The sequence below is a fragment of the Drosophila willistoni genome (assembly GCF_018902025.1).
Source record: "Drosophila willistoni isolate 14030-0811.24 chromosome 2R unlocalized genomic scaffold, UCI_dwil_1.1 Seg200, whole genome shotgun sequence".
Lineage (NCBI taxonomy): Eukaryota > Metazoa > Arthropoda > Insecta > Diptera > Drosophilidae > Drosophila > Drosophila willistoni.
The window spans coordinates 7,181,820-7,203,979 of record NW_025814051.1 but is presented as its reverse complement, the minus strand read 5'-3'; the positions used below and the strand labels follow the sequence as shown (position 1 = coordinate 7,203,979).

At 33.4% G+C, this 22,160-nt stretch overlaps 3 protein-coding genes across 3 annotated transcripts; 2 read left to right on the top strand and 1 right to left on the bottom strand.

The window, feature by feature from the left end:
- The first annotated feature begins 16,152 nt into the window (after positions 1 to 16,152).
- LOC6643717 (partner of bursicon) lies at positions 16,153 to 16,663 on the top strand. The gene is made up of 2 exons (XM_002066409.2): positions 16,153 to 16,416; positions 16,493 to 16,663. The coding sequence occupies exons 1-2, from the start codon at positions 16,162 to 16,164 to the stop codon at positions 16,661 to 16,663; spliced, it is 426 nt and encodes a 141-aa protein (XP_002066445.1). The 5' UTR covers positions 16,153 to 16,161.
- A 1,965-nt stretch (positions 16,664 to 18,628) lies between these two features.
- LOC6643716 (ATP-dependent (S)-NAD(P)H-hydrate dehydratase) lies at positions 18,629 to 19,637 on the bottom strand. Its single transcript, XM_002066408.2, has one exon. The coding sequence runs from the start codon at positions 19,560 to 19,562 to the stop codon at positions 18,648 to 18,650; it is 915 nt and encodes a 304-aa protein (XP_002066444.1). The 5' UTR covers positions 19,563 to 19,637; the 3' UTR covers positions 18,629 to 18,647.
- Positions 19,638 to 19,894: 257 nt separating this feature from the next.
- Positions 19,895 to 20,887, top strand: LOC6643715 (BAG family molecular chaperone regulator 2). Its single transcript, XM_002066407.3, has one exon. The coding sequence runs from the start codon at positions 20,110 to 20,112 to the stop codon at positions 20,779 to 20,781; it is 672 nt and encodes a 223-aa protein (XP_002066443.2). The 5' UTR covers positions 19,895 to 20,109; the 3' UTR covers positions 20,782 to 20,887.
- The last annotated feature ends 1,273 nt before the right edge of the window (positions 20,888 to 22,160 follow it).

Below are 22,160 nucleotides of genomic sequence, written 5' to 3'. Positions count from 1 at the left end.
CTTGTTTAAATTGATGAGTTCAAAGCTTTTTGACCTTGCAAAGTTAACGTATTGAGTTTCAATGTTTAAAATTCTTCAAGTTTTAGTTTAATTTAGTATACAATTTAATATAAGTCTTAAATGGGTCTTTGTGGGCTTGAAGGTTTTTAGAAGAGCTAAATCAACAATTAGGAGTTAGCAAATATAGCAAGGTAACATTTGTCAATCGATCCTTTTTCTATCTAGCTACAGATGTGTGGTTATAAAAACATTATAAAGTATATTATAAACTTCCGAATAGGTTAACAAAGAATCTGGGTTAGAATAACTGTTAGAAAATCTAATTTTTGATCGAATATTGATCCAATTTTTAATATTAAATCAAGTCGATTGGATAATTATCTGTCATTATTCCTTAAAATGTTCAGACCTTTCGATACTGCGTTAAAAAAAAAAATGGCAAGTTGTAAATTGTAGTTACCAGCTGGTAACTTTATTAAATCTAAAATACGTGGGTTTATATTGGTTAAGTTAAATGTTTCAATCAATTTACATGCCATTCCAAAAATAGCCAACAAAAACCTAACTCAAATCCCTAAAACCAAAAAAAAAAAAACATATATTTATCACTTACCACACAACGAAACAAAAAAAAAGAAAAAGAGAATGCCACAATAAATAAAAATAATAGCTACTGCAATTTTCGCACTATATTTTATATAATGTATAAAATGCGTGCCACAAACACACTCACTCATACACACACACACACACACTCACATAGAGCTATGGAACGTATAAAAATAATAAATTACTTGAATGGATGTGGAGGAAAGGCATTCGGGAGGAGCGTTTATTATGCGCACAATAAACGCGGCGGCGGGAGCAGCGGCGACATAAATTAAATTTATGATGCTTATAAATATTCCACAGTCATTTGTAATATAACAGCAATAGCAAGAGCAACAACAAGAACAGGGGCAACAGGATAACGCAAGGATGTGCAGCCTGTCTGTTAAACAAATTGTGTAGCCAACCCAACAAATGGCAAAAAAAGGAGGGGATGAATATCATAACGTACACACACACACACACACATACTCGCACACACACACACACGGCAAATAAATAACATAAAAAACTGAGAGCTAGCGAAATAAGCCTTGATTTATGAATATACGCGACAATGAATAAAAGACTGCGGCCACTAAAAAGAGAAATCACCCATGAAAATGCGAATAGATGGCAAAAGTTTTTTCTTTTTACGTTTTTTTTCCATACTCTTCATTTGTGCCGCTGAACCACCACGTTGAAACACCTGAGATAAGGCACGCAATTAAGGCAAGGACTTTGAAATACCCTGCACATATTTTTTAAATTTTGTAATTTGTTTTGATTAGGCCCTAAAAACCTTCTTTTGTTTCTGTGGAGCCAAAGAAATTAGTATCTGCTGATTAAACTAGTCTTAAGCCAATATAATACATTTTTTAATACGAAAATAAATGCAATTAGTGAAAGGTAAGTCCAAATTTACTCTGTGTTTAAAATGGGGTTAAAATTTTGCAATTCAGCTCTACTTAACTACCAATAATTAAATTAAATTCTCAATTAACAATTTAATAGATCACTTAATGTTGTTTTATATTAAAACTTCCTTTGTATGTACTCTTATCAAAGACGGGAATCGATTCTTAGGATTGATTCTATAACATTAAAATCATTACAAAGCATATACACCGCGGGATAGAAATTTAGAACCTCATTTTGTTCACTTTGTTTATTTTTGGTCAATTAAATTAAACACATATCCATAAAGGAATAGAAAAAAATCGTTTCCAATATATAATGCTTTAAAAAAGGTTCCAAATAATACTGAATCTAGTCAATACCTACTAATACCTATTCTATATTAAGAAATCTTAAAGTTTTCTATCTCGTTCATCGCACATTTTGAAGAAATGAGAAAAAAAAATCACTACCCAATCACATTATAAATAAATAAACAAATAAATAATAATAATAATAAAACAAAGTTAAGAGTTTTTGAAAATTTTTGGCTCTAAGTCGAGTGTTAAATTACAAAAACAATATTTCTTGAGATCATTTAGATCTATGCTATTGCATAAGAAGAGAATGTCATGTCTGAGTATCTAAAGAGCTTAATGTGAGATATCTAGCTTATCAGGAAAAAATCTGAAAGGGGTCATGATACTTACTTTATATTTGCATATTCATTCTTTCTCATCAAAAATATTATTCATAATGAATGAAAACAATTTTAACAGCCGTAATACTTAAAATTTAAGATCCAGTATCGAATTTACGACTACAAATCTGTATGCTTAAGCGTTTTACCTATAACATATGTACATTCCCATCTTTAAGTTACAGGGTATATCTGTTGCACACAGACACACACCCAATCACATCGATAGATGGATAATTTATGTAGAAAAATGATTTATAATTTATGTAGATATATATATTTTACGCATATTGTCGGCTGACTTGACCCAAATTATCCCTTTGCCTGTGAGAGGAGAGTCATGCAAAAAGAATTTACTGCTCTTGAGAAGGGGAGCACAGCTTATGCATTTAAGGGATTACAATTTTTTGTTTTTTTCCTTCATTTTCTTTCCCTGTAAGTTCATAAATCAGAATTCAATCAGCTTGTACATATGTTTGTCTGATTAAAAAAACGAAATGATCCGAAAGATGCCAAGAGACTTATAGAAACAGCAAGATGAAGTAAGTTACTATGTGCCAAGTTGAGTCTAAATATGGTCTACTGAATCTACTCCCTTCAGTTGTCGGCTTTTGGAGTTTTGCTTTCTATTTAACCTGGAGGACTTAAGCAGACAATTATGGGTTATAAGAAAGGTAGGTAGGAAATAGGAGAAATCGAATAACTCTTTGAAGTGCTTGATAAAAGTAAAAGTTTTAGATGCAGACATATTATAATTTATTATTGCAAATAAGTTCAACCTCAGCTTATATATGTAGTTGACATCAGATAAGGACAATATTTTGAATATATATATTTTAGAGTTTATTATATAGTTATATAATATATATTTATGAAATTAAACAGGCATTTTACAAAGGCTTTTAATGCTTTTTAATGTCAGTTTGTTATAGCAAATACTTTATAGTAACATTTTGTTTTCAACTTTCAAAAAAACGCATCAAAATTCCATAAAATCAATTGACACAAAGGCTCAAATGAAGGAACAAAAAAAAAACTTCTGTAAGCCATTTAAATTGTTGTTCATTTGATTGAATTCTGATTGCCAATATCGATTTTTATTTATATATGCTTTTACAAATTTAAGTCCTCAATCAATTGTTTAATAAACTTAATTATATTTGTATCCAGATCGAACATTCATTTAATTAGCTTATGTTGTTCGGGGTGGTAAGGGGGAAAATTACAAGGCATTTAAATGCAATTTTATCATAAATTCAACGCTTGACTTCACCTCACTTTATTGCGCTTCACTTCACTTGACTTCAGTGTTCAGTTCGGTTTTCAGTATTCGATGCGATACGAAAATTTATACACTCAAATTAAACTGAAATTAATTAATTTGAACTCCAAACAACGTAGAATTTTTGTTGCGGATCGTAAATTAAGTTGATTGCGATTTATTTGGGGCCAATCGATAGCCAAATGAAACAAACCATATGAAAACCAAATGAAGCCCCCGAAATGAAATCAAATGAAATCCAATGAAATTTTTAGAAACTAACCAAACGCGTTGATCAATTTGCATTGCAAATTGTTGTTCCATCGTTTCGTTAGGGGCCTCGCATAAAAATAAAGTAAATATATATTTTATGTTTCACTTGTCGTCGTTTAATGCCATAAAAATGGGTATGTGTCTTATTAACTGATGAGGCTGTCGTTTAAAACAAAATACAAACTGAAACCGGTATGGCACCAGCCAGCCAGTCAGCCAGTCAACCAGTGAGCCAACCCAAACCCGGGCGCCCCCAATCCAACGCCCGTTACCTGCTATGGTGTCATTAATTTTGGAATCGTAAAGCCCACAATATGTCAAATGAGACCACACAGCGTCGTAAAATTCAAAGTTTATGACTCTACTGACTCTCCTCTACTCGGTTTGTGTTTCAGTTTCAGTTTTTTATTTTTGTATATTTTCTCAATGTTGGTTAGTATTTGGTTATTTTGTTGATTTGGTGATTTGGTTTTGGGCTTTGAATTTTTTATCAAAAGTGGCGCGTCGCTTTTAATGGGTTTGCTTTAGGTGCTTGTGCCGCTGTCCAAATGTGTTGCGTGTTTCGGTTTTTTAAACGGTTGCCAGAAAATTAAGCGTAACTTATTTGTCAAGTTTTTTTTTTTATACGTGGCTCGGGGTGGGAGGAAATCCGTTGATGAGGTCTTCTATAATGTTGCTCCCAATAACATAAAATTTTGTTGTTCTCTAAACTAATGAATTAACTAGAGAAGTCGATTTTGGGTATATCCAATATATTATACATTTAATGATATACACGGAGTTCTAAATGAAACTCTATATTGCTCATGCGATCAAGTATTATTGCATCTAATAAAAATATCTCTAAGCAATCAATCAATCTTGATTTAATTTATTTTAGCCAACACGTTTGACTCGTTCTCTAAAATATATATATTTTTTTTTGGTTTATGCCATGATGAGTAAAAATTAAACAACCAGAAATAACCTTTAACTGTTTTTTTAAAATAATTTGATTAAGAAAGGATATTTTCTTAAGAGTATATTTTCTTTATTATATCAGCTATTTACCAAATGTTAAGTAACAATTTACTATAAATTGTATGAATAAGCTGGCTTACCTTTTTGGTAAACCATAGAGTGCGAAGTATACAAAAGCCAAAACGTTTACCAGTCTTTTGGTCTGCATAATCACCGATAACTGAGTCTACAAGAGATATAGCTAGCAAATTGTCTCAGTAGACTGATCAACGTTTAAAAATCAATTATTGCAACGATTTAAACACTTTTAATCTTAAGTTTTCAACTTTTCTTAAAAATTAGCTTATCATATTATGAAGACGTAAGAAACTTTAAAGTTTAAGTCTAATTTAATTGAACTGGAGACTTATTAATTACTTAATTTACTTACTTAATTTGCTTAAAATCACAACAAACTTATCACTTAACTTGTTATGTCGGCATGCAATTAAAACATGGACGTATCCAAGGGGAGTATAAAAGTCCCGAAATATATTTAGATCTCTTATATATTTTTCAAACCTTTTTAAACTCTTTTTACACCGAATTGGTAATTTATGGAAAAGGTATAAAATTTTGGTCAGTCCTGATACTGACAAAATGCAAACAGGGGAAATTGCTGAATTGTTTAAGTCTTTACCACGACTTAAGTTAACTTATTTAAAAAAATAATAAGGGCAACAGTTACTTTAGTTGTTCTCTCATATTTTATATCAGAGAACTTTTAAACTTTTATACTTCTATAAAAGTGAAGTTATACTTCTCTTTTAGTAGACGTTGATGATACTATACGCAGAACGTTCAAGTATGACACCAGGGCAAAGCCAGTCATGCGCGACCCCAAGCAGATAGATGACCACCTCCCACCCAACCGACCGATGACGTAAAACGCATGCCACAAAAAAAAAAAATAATCCTATAGCTATCTACGAACTCATAGAAGAGAACAGATGTTTCAAGAAAGCAGAGCAGATTACGGGGAATAGAAAGTTGAAATCAGAGCAGAGGACTATAAAAGGTTCATGCAAGGCACAGTAAGTAAGAGTTAAAGGTATAATAGGATGTCTACTTCGTCTACATGGTACTGACAGATTGACCTGAGCCAATAACTCAAGCGAGTCTATTTCACCGATAAGAAGTTAGTGCAAAAAAACATGTAAAAATCTGGTGTATCTTTTTTAACCTTTTAATAAGTTAGCTGCTCATTACCTACAAATCATACTAAATCTCTATAAAAATGTCGAAAATAGAAGAATTAAATTGTGTGTAACAAATTGATTTAGTTTTATTTGACATACTTTCTATAAAGTAATTTAAATATAATATGCATGACAACATAAAAAAAAAGTTGTGGTTAGATCAAGGCCATATATGCAGCATTTTAGGTATTTTTGGAATTAGATATAGGCAATATAGGCAATTGATATAGACGATTTTGCAAGGTGGTAAAGCGAAAGTTATAAACTAAACTAAACTGTGCCCGTTAGCCAAGTAATTTACTTAGTTTTTATACATGTATGTATGTACATATAACCGACATTTATGCTTTGTTACTAAATTACAATGCGTAAGTCAATCTGCAACATTCACTTGGCCACATACAACACACAAAACCCATAATCAGCATTAAGTGAGGAGCCTATTATTAAGTTGATTACAATATTGGATAAGCAAGTAAGCTAAAGTCGAAGCTATGGTAACACCCCAGAAACTCTGCCTGAAAGTCAAAAAAGGCATTTTGCACGATTTACAACAATGGAGGAAGACTAAGAGCCAGTGAAAGGGAGATGGAGACGGAGTACTTGGTGATCGATGTGAAGGTAGAGGTAAATGTAAAAAATATAGAACCCAAGGCAAGGTGCGACGATGAGTTGATGGAAGCTTCCCGCTTTAAATCGTGATCTACAACTGACAGTTGAGGCGTTGCAGGTTCTTTGAAAATCAAAAACGCGAAAACATTTTTAGTATTTCATGGTCAGGCAAGAGAAATATATATATACAAGACAAACCGATATCGCTGATCATTAATCATTGAAACCACTCACTCATTGTGACCAGTAACCAGCAAGACAGACTGTAGCAATGACCTATTGAAAGTAGAGTTATAGAATTGTACATGTGTGTGTGTGTGTATGAAACATGAACATAAATTAATGTGGTTACTAATTTAATTAGTCATAAATCAATGAGTTTATTAAACAGTAGCCCCCGCGTCCAATCATGCCAACATTTTTACCAATAAACTGCCACAAATTGGCTAATACCGAATGGCGTTATATGTCCGACCCCAAATGTTATGCCCCATGTGATTATTTATCTCTCAGTCTACCCGTTTAGCTTAACTGGCCAAAGCCCGCCCACAAGCCTCGCACTAGTCGTCGTTGCCAACATTAAAAATCAGTTAAATTCAAATGTACACACACACAAATACACATACACGCAAAGTATGCGAAATGTTCATAAACAATTTTCATGGCGGGGAGACCTCTCACTGTGCCAACTGTCGAGAGACCCAGCTGGCTGTCCACTGGTCAAAACTCTAAAGGCCTGGACTGGGATCTCTATCTCTTTCTGTCTCTTTCTCTGGCCAGTTAGCCAGTTTGCCATTCGGCACATAGATTTCAAACATTTATATGGTTATTATAAAGCATTTAACATTATTATGATGCCATGGGGCATCTGTTACAAACGCAATTGCTGGTACCGAGAGGCTACCAAGCGGATTGCGTTTAAACATTTTCGGTCTTTAATAAATAAATCACTCATTGCATGTAATTAGAAAAATATTTATGCCGTAATATCAAAATCATAGAGATAATGTCATTGTTTATACATCCTGGCAGCCATTCAACTATATAATTTATTAAAGCTAAATTATTTTAGTTACATCTTGTTAAGCCAAATATTAGTAAAATTATGTTTTTTAAAAAAACTTATTAAAATCTCATCTTAGTTTGTTTGAAATAGTGGAAATTTAGCCCCTAAAGTATGCAATAAGCAGTCCAATAATTCCATTTTTCCATTAAGTATATCAACAAACAACTTCAAGATTTTAAGGCATACAAAAAGTCATGAATTTGTTGAAAACTATTAATACTTTTCTAGCCTATTGCATACTTTAAGGGGATTAAGTTGAAAACGCTTTCAATTTCGAACATTCAATAATAAAAAGGAATCATTTTTGGGTTACACTGTAGTCTATGATTTCGACCATTCCGTAATGGATTTGATATTTTTTTGATATCCAAAATAAACCTGACCCTACTATAAATTCTATTGTAAATTCTATTAATTTTAAAGAAAGTGTTAGGCCGATTGTTTTCTAATCAAAAATCAGGGTTAATACTACTAATAAGTCCGATATGCATGTATGTATATCAGGATTTTTGGATACAGGGTCCGGAAACTCACTTATTTGAATGAGTCTCATTTACAAAACTTTTTTAAAATCACAAAAAAAACCAAACCTTGTGCTAGAATACAATTTTATTTAACACATTGCACAAAATCTATTAATAATGCAATAGTTCAGAAATACATAAGTATAGAGCTGATGTTTTTTTGGGTTTTAATTTCTTTTGGTTTTTTCTTGTATTTTGTGTTTATCATGCAATCAAAATTAATTTCAACATGATTGATATGTTTTACTAAAAACCTTTCGAAAAGACAAAAACGTAAAAAACACTTTGGTCATAGTGTAATAAATCATTGAAACAAAAACGTGAACACGCGGCACACATTAGTCAAAGGGGCCAAAAGCAGCAAGTCGTTATTATGCTTTCCTTGTTGTTGTTGTTGTTGGTGTTGCTATTGGCCAAAATGGACAACACAAGACTAAAACAACAAAACTTCCCCAAAAACAGAAAAAAAACGCGCATAAACATTTTACAGACAAACAATTAACTACAAAAATAACATAAAAGAGTAGGCAACCAGCTAGACAGACAGTCCGGCGGGCAGGCCAAAGAAAGAAGATGAAAAGCAACTATAATATATAAAAAAAAAAAGAAGTAACAAAAAATAGAAATGATTAATGAAACTTCACCATTCAGATTTTCGGGAAAGTTACATAAATTAACACATGTCTTTAACATAATGAGTCAAAGTCAGAGCCAAAAAGTCCAGGTCCAGAGTCAGTTGAGACCAGTCACCAGAGGCACTTAAAGACAATTTATTATAATTAATGTATTTGTTGATTATTGTTGTTGTTGTTGTTCGTTGTTGTTCGTTGTTGGTGCTGCGATGGTTTATTGAATTTTTGTCAGCTAAGACAAAGCCATTAGAGATCAAATGGCATTTTGATTTCTAATCAATCTAACGAGTAGCTGAAACGTGCATCCATAAAAAACAATCAAATGAACTGAAATAAAAAAAATAAAGGGAAAGGCATACAAAAAGCTTTAAAACTTAAATTAAAAACCAAACATAGAAAAGAGAATCCTGATCAAGACAAGCTATTAAATTTTCAAGAATGATTTGAAAGTGAAAACGTACTACGAAATCACATTAAAAAGCGAAACACGAATGGTTTATTGTCAGTTAATTAAAATAGTAAAATAAATTATCATAATAATCAAGTCTTTGGAAAAACTTCCTATTTTTCGAAGAGATCCACATATCATGTTACGTATACGACATGTTATTTGAATATATCGATACACCAAAAATAAAGTTTTTTTAAGGAACCTCAAATTGATCTCTCATTTATTTATTTATTTATTTTTTAATTTGTAACATTATGTAATTCTATTTTTTTGAAAGCCATATAAGTGTGTGAATATTATTTAATTTCTCTCTTAATAGAGCCATTTGGTAGTTCTACCAAATTTTCTTATCTTTGAGGCTGCAGAGTTGTAACGCAATACAACTACTTGAACGCCAAAACTAGTTGAAATTACTTCTAAATGAATCGATAAATAAAAACGAAAGTTTGTTCATTTCAAAACTTTTCAAAAAATATCAATTAAATTTTGTAGAACAACATTTTATTAGCTGATAACTCTTGGAATATTTTTCTAACTTGTATTTTCTGATTTTGATTTTCTATATAAAACTTTAGGATTTTTGATTTTTTTTATTAAAACTGACAGTTTAATTTGTTAAAGTTAAAACCATATAAATTGGTTTTTAATTAATTGAAAAGGAAGGATAAAAAAATGTTGTCTATTGTCTAGAAAATGATTTTGGTTTTTGCTTTTTTTTTTAGTTGCAGGTGGCAAAGAGCAGTTGCCACTCACAATATCTCTCGGTCTCTATCTCTTTGTATCCAGCTGCCAAGTCTGTCAGAATTGGTTTTTGTTGTTTCTGGCGGACAAACAAATGAACATACCGAAAAAATAAGGGCAAATTCTCTGGCCATGACAGGACAAGCTTTAGGACTGGGCGCAGTTTGTATTTGGTTGTTGTATTCAACGGGAAAACAAAAGAAGTATATGAGCGGCAGTTCAGCAAGTTCATTCAAATGCGGCAATAAAAAATGTGTGTGTGCACACACAAGTACACACACACACACACACACACATGTAGCCCCAGGACAAAAGAGGAAACAGAGACAGAGTGAGAGAGAGCGTGAAAGAAAGGGAAAAAGAGATGGAAACAAAACCCAAGCCCAGTCAGACACTAATTCGATCTGATAATCATGGAGAGTCCCGCCAAAGGGCATGAATTGTAATTTCCTCTTTCGCGGAATTAACTGTCGGTCGGTCTCTGTCCTTTGGTTTGGTTCGGTTTCCTATGGTTTTCGCTTTGTTGTAGCGTTATTTGCAGTGTAAATACCCTGCTATCCAAACCCAAAACCAAGAAAGGTATATTGGAAAAGCTAGCAGAAGTTAAAGTTTGAAAGATTTATAATCTTACTTTGTCTATGTGAAGTGAATACTTTGAAATCGAACCTAGATTATTTTTATAGTTATGATTTACAAAAAAAATGATACATTTGCAAATTGAGTCCCATTTGGAGAGTCATAGGCACTTGGGTGTTGGGCTGTTTTCAGACTATATGAGGTACTAGTAACTACTACATAAATTACACTAGCTTACAAAAATAAATAAGATTGTGTAAGCCTCCAAATTGATAAATATAATTATAATAAAATTTTGGAAAGAACTATTTTTCTTTTGTTTTAAGTGCTTGGTTTAATTCCCTAATCAATTTTTCACAATTATTTAATCAATCGATGAGTAAAATAAAAGTTTGATTTTTAATAAAAGAAAACATTTTTATGTATAAGTAAAATTTAAACGCAATTTTACTAAAATTTGACTCCTAACTATATGTACTTGGGTATCTTATTTGTTTTATGACCCACTTAAAAGAATATTTTTTAAATTGTGGCGATAAATGGCTGTTATCGTTATAGTTCACAGACTCCTAAATACTATTTGAGATTTAGAGAGATATATCAACAAAGTTTTTGGACATTGACAAAAGAAAAGCTTGAGACTGCTTTCAAAAAAAGTTGTAGTTAACCATTTTAATTGGTACCGAACAAAGGCCCTTCCAATAGGCCTTGAACAAAGTGTTCTACATAGTTGTCTTTTTCCACTCCAAGTTTTTTTGTTGCAAAACTCTATAGGGTATAGGGTATAAGAAACTTTAACCAAAAAATTTGATCTATTTTCCCACTTGTAATCCATCATCCCGACTGCAAGTATCAAACAGATTAGTTTCTATGACTTACTGAGAAAAATATTTCACTGCAATTAAATATCTCTACTAAATAAAGAACATCTTAAAGTCGGCTCTGTGACAACAATTTTTTCAGTTGGTTGGGTTTTTTTGTTTTGTTTTTGAAAGGCTAACCAAAGCGATGGCAATGTTGCCTTTGTATTTTATGTGTCATATTTATTTATTTAAAACATTGCGCTTTTGTTGTTGTATTTTTTATGTTATCATTCATGTGCATCCGCTTGCAAGTTGAAAGTTGCCTGAAAGCCTTTTTACAGGGGTAAATCATTTTTTGTAACGTGTTGGCTTCCTTTGATGTTTTGATATTGTTTGAAAGCCATTTACTAATTTGGCTGAAAGATGGGCAATGGGGTTTTTTGTGTTCTCGCTTGTGCAAATCAAAAATGTGAAAAAATTTGTTATTTAAGTATTTAGCTGAGAAATTTTGGCTTGATATTTACCATAAATCATCTAGATATTGCACGTGCTTTATTAGGTTCAAGAAACTTAAGTTCAGAGTGCAAGCACCTGAGACGTGAACTGGATCAAACCGAGAGGAGGTCAACTTGTTTGATAATTCATTTGTTAGCTTCTGTTTTGTTGATGACTTATCTTTTTAATTGCCCTAAGTAAGCATTTTAAAGAGCTATAAAAGTGATGAATTCCAGCAGTAACAGTATCAGTTGTCTCTCATTCAACAATCAAGACAAAATGTCAACTCGTTTTATTGTTCTGTTCAGTTGCCTCGTTTTGGCAGTAGCAGCCCAAGGTCCTGTTTCCAATCCATCAAATGGAATGCCACCAAATGGATCAGGACCATCCACAACAACAACTACAACAACAAATGGTGTTCGTCCAGTTCCAATACCAGCTGCAACACCAGCTCCAGTGAATGGATCGCCAGCTCCAACTCAGCCCGCTACTCCGTCCAGACGTTCAGTGATTGGCATTGCATCGCCAGTTCAGCCTGGTACTCCATCTAGGCGACCAGTAATTGGTTATCCCGGTCAGCCTCGTACTCCGACCAGACGCCCAGCTCCTGTCCCAGCTCCCACCAGACGCCCAGTTCCCACCAGACGCCCAGTGATTGGTATCCCAGCTCCAAGTGCCCCTTACAGACGTCCAGTGACTGCTGTGCCAGCTCCATCCAGACGTCCTCGATCCATTCCAGAAGTTCAAGTTTTGCCCGGTTCCGTCCACAACCGTCATTGCCACGAAGCCCAACGCTGCTCCAATAAACAAGTGATTATCTATGCCACCGATGGTAAATCTTGCCATAAACTCACCAACGAATGCCAATTGGCTCAAGCCAATTGTCAACCCCGCCGCCGTCCCTTGAAGATCATTAGCCGTCATGAGTGCCATCGTCTGCCAAGGATCAGCTCCCCCTACTAAAGATGATTTTGGAAAACCCAGGAACGAAATGTTATGAAATTGGAAATGAATCCCTTGACACTCCCAACATAGCTTAAAATTCATTAACTTACTCTTTCTAAATAAATTCATTATTTATATTCTATTTGTCATGCCAAATATAAATTAAAAGTGAGAATAAAATAATATTTTTGATAAAATATTTTCGATACGTTTCGTGTTTATGATATCATTAACATTTTATTCCATTTTCTAAAAGAAAGCTAGAAGCGTGAATAGTTTTTAAGAATATTTCGTAGAATTACAAATTTAATATGAAAATAAAATACAGTCAAGTCTTGATAATTTGTAACACGCTAAATCGAAAATCACGTAAGTCATAAGAGCTTTTTATCCCCTTGAAAAAAATGCATTTAATAGATTTTGAATTATTTGAATTTCTTTGAAAATCTGATCCTCTATTATAAATATTAAATGCTTACGTAAAACTGAACTTTGGATTAGAAAATCATGATTTCCTTTTTCCGTAATTGTAATTCCAACTAGTTTTAACGTTGAATTAGTATGGTATTGCTTTTTTAAGATGGTTAGGAAAGTCTGTTGATAGGAAAAAACTTGAAAATTTTCGAAACAGTGCCAAATACATATCCAATTAATATCTTTGAAGTCGTAGTCTCATTTCAAACCCAATTTAAGATAATCCGTAAGTGTCTTGGTTTTTCTTCTTTTATTGATTAAACAAACAAATTAGCAAAAAATGATTTGAAATTAATTTTATGTTATGACTTCAAATTGTCTTAAATACAAATTTATTCCACTTATTCGCTTTAAAATTTATTAAGCAGAGACGAAATTCATTTTTGCTTTTGGTGTTCGAGGTGTAAATGTAAAAATATTTCACATTTTAACATTTAAATTCCTCTTTTTTTTTTTTTGTTTTCATTGACAAAGCATTTTAGACAAACATTTTTTGTAGCATAAAATTCACATTGCATATGGTTCAAATAAAAATAATTGAAATACATAACTATATGAGAAATTTACAATTCCAATTATATATCCTTCATGCATACTCGTCGTTGACATGGCAACTGCAACAAAAATCTCTACAAATTTAATAAACCAAACAAAAATTTGGCAAAAAAAAAAAAACGAGAGGGAAATATTTACATAAGTGCAACCAAATGCACCAACTACAGAATCACAAAAAACAATGACAAAAATAAAAACTATTTTAAACAAATATTCTGAATATTACAGACAAAGTGAATCAAAAACAGGCAAAAGTAGAAGGTTATACAGATACCAAACACCGACACAGACATAGACAGCAAAAAGAACATTTTGCAAAAAGTAAAAATAAAAAAAATTAGTAAGGGGGAAACACACATATACACAATAAACGCACACACACACATTGAGATGAAACTCAGGGTAAAAATAAAATCAGCATTTTTAGTAGTTAATTTAATTTATTGCAGCATTTTTATGGTTGACTTTATTGCATAATAAAACATAATTTACTGCGCCATTGAGACTTTTGCGTTTGCGTCGATGATTCTAAAGCGCACAGCCCCCATCGACCATGGGGGAAAAGGCGATTTTGCGGATGTTTTTGTGGATGCGTGAGGTGGAAAGATACAGGCCACAGACCTGCCTTTCTCGTTGTTTATGTATAGGGAATAAGACAGCGACAAAGAGAGAGAAACAGAGATAGAGAGAGAGAGAAAGAGAAGACATCTCTCATATGGTCACAGATGCGTTGGCAAGTTCAGTCGGGTAAGAGGTAAAGAGGTAAAAACATATATTACTGGCTTCTGATTAAAGCTGAAATATGTTTTTTCCCTTCCTTTTTTTATATATAACGCTTTGATTGCAGAAGACTTAACAAAAGTTGTAAGAAATGATTTGTAGGTTTTTGTCATGAGGTGTAACTGATGCAATGGCTACTGGAATATGACCAAGAAATGGTTCATTAGCTGCACTAGTCATTTTCATACTTAATTTAGTGGATTCCTTTTGAAGAAATCTTTCTTTTTTTTAAACACTGCTAATATGCATTTTCTGTAAGAATTGACTGGAAAATAAAACTGAGATTTAAAGAAGCATTTTTGAAGGTGAACTTGCATTATTTGGGCGATGAATTAAAAGCATTGGCGGATCTCAGAGGGAGCTGAACGAAATTTCCTGCTAAATTTCCGATATTTGTTTCCCATTGGCCCCGATTTCCCCTGGTAAAAATTTGTCCATTATCCGCCACTGAATTTTGGCAGTAGATTTATTTGCCTTAATTACCTTGAAGAAAATAAAAAAATTATTAAAATTAGTACCAAAAAAAATTAGTACCTAAAATCTTAATTTTATAATAATTTTATAATTAAGAAGCTATTCGACTAGGTCAAATATTAAATCAATTTAAAATGTCCAGAAAATTGTTATTTGCTAATTTAGTTATTTTAGAATGAACAATTACTAGAAACCCTTTCAAGCTGCATAATCGAAAAAGCTTTTTAAAATGTATTGCATGATTTGAATGTCACTCACAAGTTTTAAACTATGATGAATTAAAGAAATTGGTATTTAAGAATTTGAATTAAATTCCTTTACTTAACATACTTAAGTTCTATTGAGTGTAAATTCTTTAAATTTGTTTAAAGGAAAGCAATGATTAGTGAGCAAAACGAGTCTAAATTCTCTTTTTTACTTTCCAGCTCTTTCAGGATAAAGACAAATCCATTTGAAGTAACAAATTTTACATTCAAACTTTAAATCTTTTTAGTATGTAAAAAAGTTAGATTTCAAGGAAACAATCCATAAGCATTGCTTTGGTTTTTTAAATAAATATTTCTTTATATGTCTCGCTTATTGGGCAATTAATTTAAAATGCATATAAAACACTTCGAATTATTCAAATGATTTTCTTTTAGATTGTACTTCGAATTCTTTTTACATAACTAAGTCAAATAATTTAAAGGTTCACATTGAACAGCAATTGAATGTCTTAATCTTTAAAACTTGTTTGAGGCTCAAAGCCGAACTACTTACCACCCTCATCTGACCTAATCATCACTTGCAATAAGTTGTGGCTCAGTCATTTGATTTAAGCACCAATTAACAACAGAAACACACACACACACACATATCGACATTGGTTTGGTTTAGTCCTACCACAACATAACCGACTTTTCCAGCCATTTCACTCAAACCAATACACTCATCACGCTGTGAATAACACAAACATTCCATCAGGCTCGGCCATTTGACATATATCAGATCAGAGTAACAAAAGCCCATGAAATCTAATTGAATCATTGAACTCCCGAGTCCATACCCACTGCTGGCTGGTATAAAAGAACCGCAGAGGCAACCAAGTGTGAACAGTTTGAAGTCGGGAGTTCAGCCATGCATGTTCAGGAATTGATATTGATTGTTGCGGTATTGTTGCCATCGTGCTTGAAGGCATTGCGCTATAGCCAGGGCACCGGCGATGAGAACTGCGAGACATTGAAATCCGAAATCCATTTGATCAAGGAGGAATTCGATGAGCTGGGACGGATGCAAAGGACCTGCAACGCCGATGTCATAGTGAATAAATGCGAGGGCTTGTGCAATAGTCAGGTGCAGCCATCGGTAATAACGCCAACGGGGTTTCTGAAAGTAAGCATAAAAGCCTAGGACGTGTACAAATTTTCATAGCATACTTTTTGGTTAACTTTTCATCCCATACCTGCAGGAGTGTTATTGTTGTCGCGAAAGTTTTCTCAAAGAGAAGGTTATCACTCTCACCCATTGCTATGATCCAGATGGCACTCGTCTAAGCTCACCCGAAATGGCCACCATGGATATACGCCTAAGGGAGCCCACCGAATGCAAATGTTTCAAATGCGGCGACTTTACGCGCTAAATAACACAAAACTCCATAAATCAAATGAAATATACATACAAAAATATAGAAAATATTTCACTCAAACGAAACGAAAAATGCAATATTTATTTATTCAGCAGGTGGAACAGCTGTTGGAATTTTCAAACTATCTAGCCCATAAATATGTATGTATATCTGGAATGGATTTTTAGATTTTTTGGTATTTTCCTAGAGGATATTTTATTGGTTAGCATAAGGTAAGAGGTATCCATTCGATTTGACAGCAACAACGATACATTTATTCATTCAACAGTGTAGATTTTACATCTTCTTGAAATTTGTATTTATGTACTTATTTATTGTCAGTCTTAATGATTTCCCAGCGAAAGTTCTGCAATTTCACCCAAAAGCAAACACGTCGCTTGTGAGAGGCGGAAAAATACGAAAGAAGTCCATAATTGGCTTAAATCAAGAAGAATGTTCAACATTTTCAATCAATCCGGTGCTGCCTTTGTTGAGATTAATAATGCAAGACTTCATTAGAGTATTTGAGTTTCTGAATTAGCCAAAAGTCATAAATAAACCACAATTTGTAGTAGTTTATTTTGGGCAAAAACAACTAACAATTAAGCATTGTTTATCTTATGCTTTTAGTTATATTAAAAATCGATTAATAAACTCCCAGATCGAATTTTTCAATAGAATATTAGTAACTGTTTTTAATGAGCTTTTAAACAGACCCACAAAGTTTTAACATCATCTTTAAGCTATGCCACTCTCTAAGACTTGATAAGATGATTGTCATCGGGCACTTTTGACCTCGATTTAGGACTCTTTGGCAGCTCCGTAAGGCACTTTTTCGTGTTACCACATAAAATTTTAAAAATGAGTATGTAAAATATAAAACCACAAACTTATTTTTAAATCTCAATTAACTTTTTTCAAATATAACTAACAAAAAAGACTCCACTAAAATTATGTTCAAGCTCATTTTACACTATTAAGAATTACATAATTCAATGAATTGATAATAAAATTAAAGTGAAATGCCTACAGGATTTCCTATGGAAATCGTTTTTACTACGGCCCTGCAAAAGGTATTGAACTTGTTTACAATATAGGCACTTATATATACATATTTTCTCTATATAGGAAATAGTTGCATAAATTATAAATATATATACTTAGTTACGCCTAATTCTATGGGTTGGGCCCGCCACACATGGACAAGTTGGGGATGTTGAACAAAGAAACCAGACATTGGAAACCATCTGCTAATATATGTTGTATATAATTTATATTGTGTCGGCACTCATAGTGTGGTTCCTGATGGAGCCACTGACGCAAGATGCCACCCAAACCAATATCCCTTCTTGCCATCCATCCATCCATCCATCCATCCTCCCTTCTCCGCCATCAGCAAGGCTGCTCTTGGGTTGTTAATGGGCGTGTCAACTAAATTATGAGTTTCGCACACACAAACCAGTCAAACAGTAAGAGGAGAGAGACATTGGGAGAGACAGGGGGGATCTGTAAGATTATATGGATAGCGGCTGAAAATGCTTAAGTAAATTACAGTGCGTGCAAATGTGCTTGTGAACATGAAATTATAATTTTGCCAGCAACCGCTTCAATTTACAATTAACCCATGTTTGCAGCTCCACTCTGGCTGCACTTACTTTTTAATCAACTCGTCGTGAAGGCATCATCGGGAGTGGTAGTCGAGCAGTGGTGGAAGATAACTAACTAAATGACTACTTTTGCCAGCAAACTGTTTTCATCTTAAGTGCAGTTTACGTTTGATTATAATGTTTTCGAGATGAATTTCCGGGTGAGTGACTAAAACACGCGGCTAAAACACGCCACCAAATACAAGGGAAATAAAAAAAAAAGAAGAAAACAAAAACACTTCAAAGCATGAATTGAATGCCAACTAATGAGTTAATTTTCGGAAGAGTTTCTTTGTGTCTGATTAAACAAGTTTAATAACGTATACTTGAGATATAGATTTGGATCAATTTTATTAGTCACAAGGTAGATCTTCTTTAGTATTTTCAAATTCATTCTTAAAAACAGTTGGCATTTCAATAATCATGTCGCTTGCCATTAAACTTCTTCCCAGTTTTTGAAACGTTACATAATTTAGTGTCTTTATAAAGTAACTGGATGCACAAGCTGCCAAGAAAGCTGGATTCTGTTGATTTGTTTGTAAGGACCAACAAAGAAACGTTGCCAGAGATCCACATAACAAGTCTCCTTGACCACCGCACCGACGTCCTGAACCGCCTTCAGGCAATGTGTGAACTTCATTAGTTTGTGGTATGTAAATTTTATCTATTGCGCCTTTTCTTAAAACCACAACTCCATCTCCAAGTCGATTTATCTTGTCCTGCGAGACAAGAACGTCCTCACCAAATAATCTACGGAACTCAATGTCATTGGGTGTAAGGACAACGTTTCGCTGTCCACACACCATATCAAATTCGTCGTTCAATAGAAACAATCCATCAGCGTCTATTACCAGAGGCTTTTCCGCATCAAGACAGAGTTTCATAATAGCGGCAGTAGTTTTCAATATTTTTGGTTCTCTTCCTAGCCCAGGTCCGATAATAACAACATGTAGCCGTTCGATCCAAGGTTTTGTCAGCTCCACAGCATTCTCTTTATCTAGCACAGGGTGTACGATTAGATCAGGACTGTAGCATTTAATACTTGTGGCGGCATTTGATTGACAGAAGATGTGAGCCAAGTCAGCACCGATTTTCATTGAACTTATTGCTGCAAAGTAGGGCGCTCCTGTATACTCCAAGGAACCACCTACTACACCTATTCGACCATACTGTCCTTTATATTTCTCCTTTGTCAATTTGGGCACAAGAGTTCGAAAAAGTTTCAACAAGTTTGGCATTAGAACTGGGACTTCAACTAACTTGGACATAATTCTGTTTCTTTTTATTCTAATATGTTTATGGTATTTTGGTTAATGACATGGCACAAATGATTGTTGGTGACGTGCTTGATGTCAACATAGTTGCAATAGAGTTATCGATATAAATCATTTACTCAATTAAATAAATACTTGAATTTTAAGTTGTATTCTTGTATTCAACGTTTAGAAATTTAAGTGAAATTTTTTTCATACACAACAAAAAAAATAAAGATAAAAAAATGCAATAATAATTATATTCGGCCATCACTAGGTCCTCTTATGGTTATCGAATCAGTAGCATCAATCTTAAACTATCGCTTATCGGTTTTAGGGATGAACGATACTCATTTTAATGGAAATAATTTGAGCAAGACTGATTTCTTAGTCATATTAAATTCCTATTACTAGTTACCAGTCTTAAACCCAGAAATCAAAGTAGACTGACATTCAGAAGTCAATTCGAAAAAGAATCGAGCAAAGGAAGATAATAATTTCATTTCACTTGACCGACAATTTTCACGAAAGCAACAACTAAAGCAAAAACTTGAAAGTTACAATGAATAAAGATTACTTAAAAGGAATGGTAGGGGGAGATCTGTTGGCGTCCAATCAATTGCCTGAAGAAGAAACTAGAGGAGAAACTTGCGCCATTACCGGTCCAAATTCGGAAAGCCGAGCTCTGGAGAAACGGGCAAATGCTAATGCAAAATTTGTTAGCATTATGGATCAATTGGATGCAGGTGTGGAAAAGTTTCGCAAGGACGCTTTGAATTTACAGGAGATCAGGGATTACTTATTGATGTCGATGGATCTAATCAAAGGCAATGAAATGCTACAAAATATGAATGAAGAAGAGCGTGAGGAGAGCATGTTATACATCCAACGCGTTAGCTCCCGTCTGGCCACAGTGGAGCTAAATGTCCAAACTCTACGCGACCCTTCGCAGGAGGAGTCACTTAGCCAGATCAATGCCCAAATCGACACCATGATCAAACTGGGGGATCCCGTGATGTCACGTCAACGTTGTCAAATGTATCTGAATGCCTGTTGCAGTAGCAGCGCTGGCCTAACTGAGGACTTGGATGCTGCTCTCGAATCGGATGTGGGACCAATAGACAAGAAATTTGAAAGTGTTCTACTTGGCTGCACCCTGGACGATCAGAAGAACATTAAGAAGCGGTTGGTTGCATTGTTCCGTTATCTAAAAAAGCAAACTGTTAGCACTTAAATTTTTTTCTCTTTTTTATGTGTTATTTGTTTATTTTTTGTACAATCAAAATTAATGCCAAACGATTCCAGATCAAATTGTCACAAAATAAACAATACACAAGAAATTTCCCTTGACTGTTTTCATTAATTTCTGCAAAATTTCATTGAATACACAGTTCGATTTATTAATTTATATGTAATAAATCAATACAAGTTAGATATATAAGTTATCCTTATTTGGCTTCAATTGTCTCAAGAATTTCATAAATTAGTTATGTTATTTCGTATATAATTTAATTTTAAAAACAATTATCTTGACTTAACCTAAATTTAGTATTAATATATTGGCTCATCACGCAACAGCCAAAGCATGAATGCATAGATAAATTCCAGCAGCCCGAAACAAAAAGATATTTAATGGCATTAGACAAAACTATGGTCATAATAAACACAACATAAATTCCAATCAAAGCGAAACTAATGCCTTAATGAAAAGCCAAAAAAAAAAAACAAACATTTGAGAAGAGTTGCCAAACTCAATCTAATAAAAGACAAAAGCAGAAAGACGCAAACACTGACCAAGACGAAGACAAAGTCAGCCAAGTCAAAAGCCAATCAATGATGTCACGCCCTGTTAATGTTAATGTGGGCGCATTAATATTGTTGTCGATCTGACACTAAAAGCATTTTTCCATCACAAGACAATATACATATATACGATATGTATGTATATTTGATATATTTTTTGTTTACAGATTTGCCTTGGGGCTTTCATTAAGGCACAAACAATACAAAATAAATATATATCACCAAATGACAACAAACATTATCAAATTAATTGCAAAATCATGCAAATCTCAATCGAAAAGCAAATTACAAAAGCCAAAAGATGGTAATTAATTGCCAATATCAACGCATAATTTTTTCTCTCTAATACCCACTATCACATATGCAAAACTGGGTATATTAGAGATAACGTCAAGAGCTGACTCCAACTAAATAGCAAGGCAAATCTTTAGACTTCATGGCCTAGAGCTTTCTCTTGTTCTTCCTTTGTTGTTACCTCAGCTTCATTCAGTCAACAATGGACCAGCCAAAATTTTAAGGCCTAAAGCAGCCAACCCGAACCTTTCCAGAGCCATTTGTGTGAATCCCTTTATTTTCTTTAAGGCTAAAGTTTTTTAATAAATATTGAAACAAATAACTATAAAGTTAATGTTTTAATCGAGAAGAAAGCTTTGGTGCTTGATAAAGTAAGGTAAATTACAAGTAATGCCTGATTGTGCAAGGAATAATTTCGAAATTAACTTTTGCTAGAATTAAGTTTAGATTTCCAATTAAGTAAACTATAACCAAAACTGCAGAACCCCCAATATGGGTTGCCTTCTATGTAAGCTA